This window comes from Hypomesus nipponensis, chromosome 22 (assembly GCF_054491055.1).
Source record: "Hypomesus nipponensis isolate SF chromosome 22, ASM5449105v1, whole genome shotgun sequence".
Lineage (NCBI taxonomy): Eukaryota > Metazoa > Chordata > Actinopteri > Osmeriformes > Osmeridae > Hypomesus > Hypomesus nipponensis.
Genome location: NC_140382.1, coordinates 8457529 through 8467390, shown reverse-complemented (window position 1 = coordinate 8467390; position 9862 = coordinate 8457529). Strand labels below are relative to the sequence as shown.

Below are 9862 nucleotides of genomic sequence, written 5' to 3'. Positions count from 1 at the left end.
CAGACCTCTCGCTGGATGAGACTCGCTTTTCTGTCTGGATTTTACACAAGTAGCGTTAGTCTACAAGGTTGTACAGTCATTCAAAATCACAGAGGTCAGTTGAAGGCAACTGACTTGTCGGCCCATTCCTACGCTAAAAAGGAATTTCTTAAATAAGCTTTCTTGAATAGTTTGAAAATCCATATGCTGAAAACACAATTTCGTTATCTTCATTCCTCCTGTTGAGACAGGATTTATCCCATGTCTCAAATTAGTACATAACGAAATAGATTCTTTAGTAACAGTTTCCTCCTGTGAATTTACATAAACCCATCATTTTGGTGAAACTTTTTGCATTAAAGTCGTCCACGCACGCTCCCGCGGCCAGGTGATCGTGGCGGGGATGTAGCCTACCTTGGCCTGAAGTCGACAACACTGCCGTAGTACCTACAAAAAAAGTTTATCTACTATCGGTAGACTTTTGTAGCCCTTGCACAATGTCCGTCATTTTGGTCAATACATTTTAGGCCAATTGACGCGCATGCCCGTTCCACATGCAGCTTGCGCATTTGCGCAATTCAAAGAGCGTCATCATGGCGCCGTTGATGTCAAACGTGTTGCTAATGTCATACAAAAGGTTAGGAAAGCTTGTGTCGGTGATTTCCAGGAACCATTCTTCACTTACAAGTATGTTTGCGTACACAATATACGTTCAACTAGACGCATGATTATCATAAAGACAAGACATGCCCTTCTGAAATGCTAACTCGTAGCCAGTAGGCGACGTCACAGGCTATACCATTGCTTTAGCGTTATCATTCATCACACTTCCTGTAGCTTTATAAATACCTTTATCATCAGGGATCTAATATGAGACATAAAGTTGTAATGGAAAAATGTTGACTGATTGTTTTTATTTAATCACATTCATTTATTCCTCCAGCTGAATTAATTGAGAACATGGACAAGAAAGCAACGTGGGACCGGTTTTACACTGAAAACCGCGGCAGAACACCAAACTTTAAAAACTTTGAGTGGTTTTTTGGTTTTGGCACAATTCAGGACTTTATCATGCCCTTGCTGCATTCGAAACCTGACTCTAATACTCTTTTCCAAGTATTGGATTTGGGCTGCGGAACCTCTGCCTTAGGTCTTGATATATACAAGAATTCCTTCTCTGCAGTGCAAGTGACCTGCGCAGATATTTCCCCAGTAGCTGTGCGCTTTATGCAAGAACAAATTGGAACCAAAGCAGCAGAACCTCGTAATCCTGATTCAAGACTGGAATTCTTAGAACTGGATTGTACAGAACTCTACCAACACTATGGCTCTAAAAGCCTAGACCTAATAATTGATAAAGGTACAACGGATGCCTTGTTGAGATCCAGGGAAGGGAGAGGCAAAGCTGATCAGGTTCTTAAGCAGTCTCTGCGCGTATTACGAAGTTCTGGGTTATATCTGCAGTTTTCGGACGAGGATCCTGATGCCAGGCTACTTTGGTTGGAAACGGTGGGCCAGGAGCTTGGGGGGGTGACTGCAGATGTATGCGTGCAAGAGGTAGGCGATCTGAGGGGAATTTGTTACTTCTGCTACCAAATCAGACCACGACATGCTACATAGTAGCCTAGTTGGTACTACTGTGCTGAATTGGACTGTTCACTTCCTGAGATCAGGAGGTGGAGAACACTTGTTTGCGATTGCTTTTTGAATGGATTTAATTAAATATCATACAACTATGCCTCTTTCCTAGTGATTTACTAAAGGGGTGTAGCCTTAACCGGGAATGTCTCGTAAGTATATAGGTGGTTAACATCAAACAAACTGTGCAACAATATTGTCACTGTGATCAGAACTTACTGTTTATTCATACATTCCCTTGTTATAGTGACTGCAATTTACGTTTTTATCAGGGGTGCAGCCTGGAAAATGCCTGTGTAAAGCTGGACAAAAATAGTATTGAGCAATTACAAACTTCAGTCAACTAAACACACGACACAGAAACTATTCCAGTGTTGCTTGGAAATAGAGGCTTAAAGGTAGAATATAGTAACATATCCCAGTGTTTGATTATATGTCTTGAAAAATGCCTATTGCAGGTCATCCCTTTTAACTCCCATAAAAGTTACATGTTGTTCCTTCATAAAACTTTCATAGACTTTCATAGCAAATGAGAACGTATATGATTGTGATCTAAATAATATTAGCACAGGTTTAAGTATAAAGAACAAATAAAAGACTGTTGAACTTCTCGTTGCTACTCAAGAAACAGGCTGTAGAAGTCAGCAGGTTCTCCTTTGTTGTCTGGCACTGCATCCTGACAGAACTCAGGAGGGAAGAATTCTTGAGGGTCCTCAATTCCAAGGAGAATGTTGAAGAAACTGGAAAGTAATACACAATACAGATCAGACCTCTATGGATATTAACCTTTTATATACTATATCCTATTAGCTAATGGAATGATCAGATGTACCACACATACACAAGGAATATAATACAACCTTTAAAGTAGCAAATGTGTTGTAGCTTTTTGCTAAATAAATGCAGACTAACCTTGTCAATATCCATCCAGTGCGTTCTGTGTGAAATAAAGTGCTGACTGGCAAACATCCGAATTCCGTTACAGTGCTCACATATTTCCCTGTAGATAAAAGCATCACAAGATCAACAATAGAACAGATGTGAGAAGAGGAAGAGACACCAAAGAACACAAAATGAACTCTCATTTGTTCTTACCCCGTTTCATTTCTCCATACCAGCTATTGACCAGAAGACCCTCTCCTGGACCAGAGGAGCTACCCAAGATGACTTGCCCCAGCAGAGTTGCATTGTTAGGAACTTCCATAGGATGAAAGTCTGCCCTTAATTTCTCCTTCTTACACGTGCGGTTCTGATGGTTGATCTTATAGATGACACCCTGATAAAACATTTCTTTAAAGGGGCGACAATGCTTATTGTAATTCCCCCCCCACACACATAATTGGCCTCAGATTTAGCAGAGAAACATCAGATGTTTTGGGAAGATTTGTTGATTACCTCTCTGAAGAGCAGCAGCGCATCAATCCAGAATGTCTGGTTCTGGTAAGAACCAATTTCTCTGAAGCGGATACGCTGCCCAAATGCATCATAGGTATATTTGGCATTGGCCATCAGATCATGATGAGCAACCTGTAATTATAAACCAATATTTGAACAACAGGTGTAGGATGAATTCTGAATTAAATTTAGAATGCTTGTGAAATTAAATTATTTAAACACAAATACAGGAGGATGGGTTAGTTAACCAATCTGGAGTTTAGTCAAAATGGAGTCAAATTAGTCTGATTTTGTATTTTACCATATACAGATATATTTAGTGTATTGTGTATCCTACACTTTTTGCAGGGTACAATGTTGAAATTATATGCCATTAAAGGGGTCAATACAGGGTATGCTTGGCAAAATCCCCTTAGGAAACTCACCACAGAGAGGCTACCTGTAAGAAGAGGTGGAGATTCTAGGGCAGGAAGTTAAGAATCATTTTACTGACACAATTTGCATTAAATATGTTCTTTGACCCAAGTAAAATTAAAAACGCCATTATATTGCATTTAAAACTGAACAAAATGAAGTATTAAACATTAAGTATGTAATAGGTCATCTTTTTTATGGACAGCAGATATTCCCAATGCTAGGTGTCTCTGTCACATACTCTGTTTAGTTAGCAAACGGTTAGCTTGGTTACTTACTGCAGGGGTGAGGTATCTGCGCCAGGCAGCCCAGAACCAGAGACGCAAACAGAACAATTGTTTTCATGCTGCTTTCCTATGTTTCTCTTGTACACACAAAACACACTATTGGAGGAATGCTTAGTCACTTCCTTATAAACAGTTGGTAACAGATACTCCAGCTCCAGGATAGGGATCCAGGATTTTATTGTAGCCACAGCAGACTTTAAACCTCTGCCCTATGTTCTAATGGTGTATTGCGTCACAAAGCTTCGCTTCCCCATCACTACATGCAGTACTTCATATCAAATGTACTCTATTCTTGGTGTGCGCAACAAATCACGAGACAGTTGTTTGGATTTTTAGAGAAAGTTTGTAAAACCTGTACTGGATCATGGGAGTATGCATAGGACAGCGTGTTGATAGCAACACCTGTGACAGTCATATGATTTGGAGGTGGGCGGGATCTGATCCACATAACTATTAACAATGCAACATTACACAATGTTATGTTAGTCCTACTCACTGAACTGGTTGTTTGAACTGTGTGGCCTGTAAGTAAGTAGAAAGTGGGTTCGGTTTGAATGTTATGTGCTACTTGAATATCTATTCAAAACATGACGCATACATCATACTGTAGGCTGGGAGACTGTCCCCCACCTTTTGCTGAAGACTTTAATTGCTGGGTGCTTGTCACACCGATTGTGCAACGTCCATTATAGTGATATATGGATAAGAGTCAAGATGTGGGCAGATTGGTTGTTCTTATAGAATATAGATGATAATTGGGTTTGGGTAGGCTATAAAAGTGCATATTATTTATGTTCTTGTTTTCTTCTAATATTTTGCCATTATCTGGACTTGGCCATGAGGTCTGGCTTTTTTCTCTTTCTCTGATTTGCATAATCATGACAAAGTAAGATTTGAAACCTTTATTCTGTAACATGATTGGCTTATAACTGATTTCATGTTAGTAAATGTAATATAATGCAGAGTCAAATAACCACATTCCCGTTGGTTAATATTATTACACTGTCCAGTTTACTGCTATCCTTTAAACCATATGGGGCATTGATTTTGGGGTTTGGCCAAAATAAAAAAAATTCCAACAGTACTAGGGCCCCTTGTACAGTTCAAACACATTCACAATTCAGGTGAATGGACATTTGTTTAGGCTACAATCTAATGGCACTCATTGAAATATAAAGTTGACGTTTTGTAGATCAAAAAGATTAAGGTTTTGAAGAGAATGCATTTTGAGCTAAGGTCCACCTTGTACGTTTGATTATAGTTCAACAGGTTGGACGACATTTCTTAGCAAAGTAGGCTACTGCAGGCCTAAAGGGAAATTTAAATAGCTTACATATTTGATTGTCAGCTAAACATCTGAATAGGATTTTCACAATTGTGAAAGCTTATTGTTTTTATATCTCCACTAGAGAGAAACATTTTGAAAAAGAGTGAAACTGTTAATACAATATCGGCTACTGAAAAAAACGATGACAGGCCTTCAGCCCTCTTAGGCTTCCGTAGCTTATGGCTTCCTTAGAAAAACGCCTTTTTATTGTAGCGTCAAACACACAAACAAGGATGCAGCGAGACAAAAGTGGAAACGCCGGTGCGGCTGAAAAGTATGACTAATATTCATTTATCACACAATGTATGCACTGTTGTGTAATATAATATACTTCATAAAATACTGTATTTATGTCTGCCTCAAATGTGCAGATCCGTGAAAATTATATCATGTTAACGAAACTAAATTATCATCCACAGGCCCGACCGGGAGGCCGCCATCATGTCCAAATATTACGATGGCGTTGAATTCCCTTTCTGTGACGAGTTTTCCAAATATGAAAAACTTGCTAAAATTGGCCAAGGAACTTTCGGGTAAAATTGCCTTATTGCATGCTGTTAATGCCATGGAATACCCGTTGATAGCAACGTTAAAGCTCACGTACACTTAACTAACTAATCGAGGAAGTAGATCCACCACATTTGCTTCTTCAGAAGTTGCTAGCTTGTTAGCTAATCTGTCTAGCTTGGCCTGTATTTATGTTATTTAGTAAGATTGGTTAGGTAACTGTACCTCGACGCATTTTAATTGAGGCAAATATGTGTCAGTGATGAATACGCGTGTTATGTCACTCGTGTTGCTAGCTTAGCGACCCATCATTTGACATTTATACCAATCAATAATCATTACCTTTCAGTGAAGTGTTTAAAGCCAAGCACAGACAAACTGGAAAGAAGGTAGCACTGAAGAAAGTTCTAATGGAGAACGAGAAAGAAGGGGTAAGAAACAGGCTTCTGTGTTCGTTCGTGGGCAAGTCGAGTCAAAATAGTTGTCTACTTTATTCCATACGTTTACTCCATCTCTGTAATTACATTTGTTTGTAAAAGTCAGACACCTGCATTGCCCTTTTAATTTGCTGTTCATCGTTTCACATTTGTTCACAGTTCCCCATCACAGCACTGAGAGAAATAAAGATTCTGCAGCTATTGAAACATGAGAATGTTGTGAATCTGATAGAGATCTGCCGTACCAAAGGTGGGTGTCATTGTTGGTGCTGTTGTTAAAGATGTGCAGATGTCGTTTGTGGATTTTTGAGCTTTTGACAACTTTTATTGACAGCTTGTCTGTTAATGACCTGTGTGGCTGTGCATGGCCATTAAGTGAGGACAGTCACTTACATGACATGTCAACGTATTAGTTTGTGTAACAATGTGTGTAATTTGACTTGGTGATCATATGTGCACAAGTTTATACAATGTATGTGATACTGAAATTGGAAAAAGTTTAATCATGTTAAAGCCTCATCAACTCCTTCCATTTGCAGCTACACAGTTCAACCGCTACAAAGGCAGTATATACCTTGTCTTTGACTTCTGTGAGCACGACTTGGCGGGACTTTTGAGCAATGCTAATGTGAAGTTCACACTGGCTGAAATAAAGAAGGTGATGCAGATGCTGCTCAATGGGCTTTACTACATCCACAGGAACAAGGTAAACATATAAGATGTTGTCCACTTACATTGATTTGTACTAGCTGGATCAATGAGCTTGCAAATGGCAGTTGGTAACACATATAATACATTCTGAAATGAGAAACACGAATATGCATGACGGTGTCTTACGATCTTTTAGATATTAATACTTTCTGAATGCAAAGTCTATATATATGTGTGTGACTCTTTTCTCCTCAACATTTACAGATCCTTCACAGAGACATGAAGGCAGCGAATGTGCTGATCACCAGAGACGGTGTTCTAAAGCTGGCAGACTTTGGCCTGGCACGAGCCTTCAGCCTGGCCAAGAACAGCCAGGGCAACCGCTACACTAACCGTGTGGTCACACTCTGGTACAGACCTCCAGAGCTGCTCTTGGGTAAGAAAGGCAGTCGAGATGTACACACACACACACACACACACACACACACACATTTGATGACGCATGAATAGTTTCATAGAAAGTTTGCTTAGGGGGTAATTTCTGTAAAGGGTGGACATTCTAGAAATAAGAACCTTTGCCTAATCAGAAGGTCTGTTTTTTGGTAGGCGAGCGAGACTACGGGCCTCCCATTGACCTGTGGGGAGCAGGATGCATCATGGCAGAGATGTGGACACGGAGCCCCATCATGCAGGGCAACACAGAACAGCACCAGCTCACGCTCATCAGTCAGCTGTGTGGCTCCATCACGGCAGAGGTGAGAAGAGAACGCATGGACCCAATTATGCACCATGTACACAAACATACACCAACTGTCTTGTCATACAGTCCCTAACCAGATCCATATTCCCACTCTAATCAGGTATGGCCAGGCGTGGACAAGAAATACGAGCTGTATCAGAAAATGGAGCTCCCCAAAGGCCAGAAGAGGAAAGTTAAAGACAGACTTAAAGCCTATGTGAAGGATCCCTATGCCCTGGACCTCATTGACAAACTGCTGGTGCTAGACCCTTCCCAGCGAACAGACAGTGACGATGCTCTCAACCACGACTTCTTCTGGTCCGACCCCATGCCGTCTGATCTTAAGAACATGCTCTCCACACACAACACCTCCATGTTTGAATACCTTGCCCCACCCAGACGGAGAGGTCACATGCCCCAGCAGCCACCCAATCAAAATAGGAACCCAGCCACCACCAGCCAAACAGAATTTGACAGAGTGTTTTGAATAAGATGGGGATTTAAAGTTGACTTGGGTCCCTTTTTTAAATTACTTCCTGTCAAGAAAATATTCCCTTGCACTCTTCAGAAATCTGAAAGGTTAAACTGGACTATTCCTTACTTTGGCATCCACAATGCGAGGCAGAGCCTTCATTCCAAAAACCAACTACTGCTTCAAGGACCTGAGGTTGGAAAAGGGTCCAGTCCCTGGTGTGAAGAAATTCTTAGAGCTGATGTATCCACTTTAGTTTGGTACTACATCCTATGTCCTGGAAGTTTTACACACAGAGTTCTAATGACCCATCGGGAGACAGTGATTGCCATCCCTGAATGATGGTTTCCTCTTGTTTTTGTTTCTTTTTTACAGTTTATAATTTAACAACTTAGCATAATCATGGAACTGCACCAAGTATATGCCGTGTATGCAGTCCTTGTTTTTTGTAGGATAGTTGCACTAAATAAACTCAGATGCACACTCCCTCAGTATATAGTCACATTTTGTTATCACTTGTTTTGGGGCCTTTATTGAAGCACTACAGGTTTGAATGAAAAATCATAAGTGTGCTTAGTATAGCTAAGTAAAATCTAATTTTTGTCCAATTACCGTCGGTCCCTTGGGAAAAAGGGGGCTATGTTTTAGAGCTGTAATTCCTAAACCCTCCCCTTCATATTGGATGTGCTTACCTTCAAAATGAAGGTAAGCCTATATTCACTATTCAACTGTAACTTGAATATAATTGAGAAAACAGTAAAAATAGCTAAACTTATCCGTTTCCAAATATTTATGGCCATATCTGAAACTGGACATGAGTTTTACCCTGGTCTGACAATAGGTGATGCTACAATCCACTTACCACTTAAGTTACCAATCTCTAAAATATAAAAACTCCCTATCTCGATGAATCATGTTTATTTGGGGGTTATGATGAGTGCTTGAATATTTAATTTGATAAAAACTGGCCACACTATCACCAGACCAATTAGCAAATGTGAAAGGATTCTGGAACCTCTGTGAAAGGATTCTGGAACCTCTGTGAAAGGATTCTGGAGCCTCTGTGAAAGGATTCTGGAACCTTGATCTGACCTGTGAATTTTTCACTTCCAAGCTACGTTGTCAACGGGTCTTTATAGATTATAATATAAGTTATTTAACGGCTTGAATGTCACATCATGTTAATATAAGATGCTTATCTCTATGAAAAGTATTGTTCCAATTATGCTTACCAGTAATTATTAATATTTATTTTAAATTTAAGGATAAACTAGATAAAGTATCAGTATACAAGATGTCTGAAATACTACCGCACTTGCTTTATCATTTGCCCTTCAAGATAAATAGCATAGAATCTGCTTCACGCAACCTGAGCTGTCATACATTTGACCATTATCTGATGCTCTTTGCTGTTGATTAATGTATCTAATAATGTATCTATGAAATAGCTGCAGATTATGTCTGTCTTTGTCATGACCATATGTTCCTGCTAGGAACAACAGGGACATCTTGTCCTGTTGCACTATGGCTGTTCTTGTACGTTTATGAAAACGCTAGTTTACCACTAACCAAGGTACAAACCAAACACAACAATCATTGGATTATTACAAACAAAGGGGTTCCATTTCAGACACCCATCTTTCATATATTTAGTCACACTGTGGCATTGTCAGTTAATGTCAGGTGGCTGAGCGGTCAGGGAATCGGGCTAGTAATCAGAAAGTCGCTGGTTCGATTCCTGGCCAGGCAAAATTACGTTGTGTCCTTGGGCAAGGCACGTCACCCTACTTCCATCGGGGGAAATGTCCCTGTACTCACTGTAAGTCGCTCGGAATAAGAGCGTCTACTAAATGTAAATGTAATGTACTATTGTCTTCCTACATAATATCTAAACTGCGGATCCTTTAACAACCCTCATTGAGAGGTGGCTAATTAGATGCCAATGAATGGATGAATGGCCCCAGTGATTAAATCAGCGTTATCCACTCACCAACCCGTAACTGGCCTGTCATCCAA

The 9862-nt window shown here is 40.1% G+C and overlaps 3 protein-coding genes across 3 annotated transcripts; 2 read left to right on the top strand and 1 right to left on the bottom strand.

Annotated features, from left to right (window-relative positions):
• Positions 1–533: 533 nt before the first annotated feature.
• On the top strand, positions 534–1715 carry cskmt (citrate synthase lysine methyltransferase). Its single transcript, XM_084686747.1, has 2 exons — positions 534–666; positions 923–1715. The coding sequence occupies exons 1-2, from the start codon at positions 534–536 to the stop codon at positions 1597–1599; spliced, it is 810 nt and encodes a 269-aa protein (XP_084542873.1). The 3' UTR covers positions 1600–1715.
• A 98-nt stretch (positions 1716–1813) lies between these two features.
• Positions 1814–3863, bottom strand: LOC146236305 (ependymin-like). Its single transcript, XM_084686748.1, has 6 exons — positions 3705–3863; positions 3438–3472; positions 3013–3144; positions 2713–2893; positions 2530–2617; positions 1814–2357 (listed from the first exon to the last, which is right to left on the bottom strand). Exons 1-6 carry the CDS (start codon positions 3769–3771, stop codon positions 2234–2236), a joined length of 627 nt encoding a protein of 208 aa, XP_084542874.1. The 5' UTR covers positions 3772–3863; the 3' UTR covers positions 1814–2233.
• Positions 3864–5164: 1301 nt separating this feature from the next.
• cdk9 (cyclin-dependent kinase 9 (CDC2-related kinase)) lies at positions 5165–8332 on the top strand. The gene is made up of 8 exons (XM_084686746.1): positions 5165–5314; positions 5460–5573; positions 5897–5978; positions 6144–6234; positions 6524–6690; positions 6900–7071; positions 7242–7390; positions 7496–8332. The coding sequence occupies exons 1-8, from the start codon at positions 5220–5222 to the stop codon at positions 7859–7861; spliced, it is 1236 nt and encodes a 411-aa protein (XP_084542872.1). The 5' UTR covers positions 5165–5219; the 3' UTR covers positions 7862–8332.
• The last annotated feature ends 1530 nt before the right edge of the window (positions 8333–9862 follow it).

Coding starts and splice junctions, on each gene's coding strand:
- cskmt (XM_084686747.1), top strand. CDS start 534: ATGCAGCTTGCGCATTTGCGCAATTCAAAGAGCGTCATCATGGCGCCG. Junction 667..922: donor GAACCATTCTTCACTTACAA/GTATGTTTGCGT, acceptor TTATTCCTCCAG/CTGAATTAATTGAGAACATG.
- LOC146236305 (XM_084686748.1), bottom strand. CDS start 3,771: ATGAAAACAATTGTTCTGTTTGCGTCTCTGGTTCTGGGCTGCCTGGCG. Junction 3,145..3,437: donor TTACAGGTAGCCTCTCTGTG/GTGAGTTTCCTA, acceptor TTATAATTACAG/GTTGCTCATCATGATCTGAT. Junction 2,358..2,529: donor ACTGGATGGATATTGACAAG/GTTAGTCTGCAT, acceptor ATTACTTTCCAG/TTTCTTCAACATTCTCCTTG.
- cdk9 (XM_084686746.1), top strand. CDS start 5,220: ATGGCTTCCTTAGAAAAACGCCTTTTTATTGTAGCGTCAAACACACAA. Junction 5,979..6,143: donor TGGAGAACGAGAAAGAAGGG/GTAAGAAACAGG, acceptor ATTTGTTCACAG/TTCCCCATCACAGCACTGAG. Junction 6,235..6,523: donor AGAGATCTGCCGTACCAAAG/GTGGGTGTCATT, acceptor TTCCATTTGCAG/CTACACAGTTCAACCGCTAC.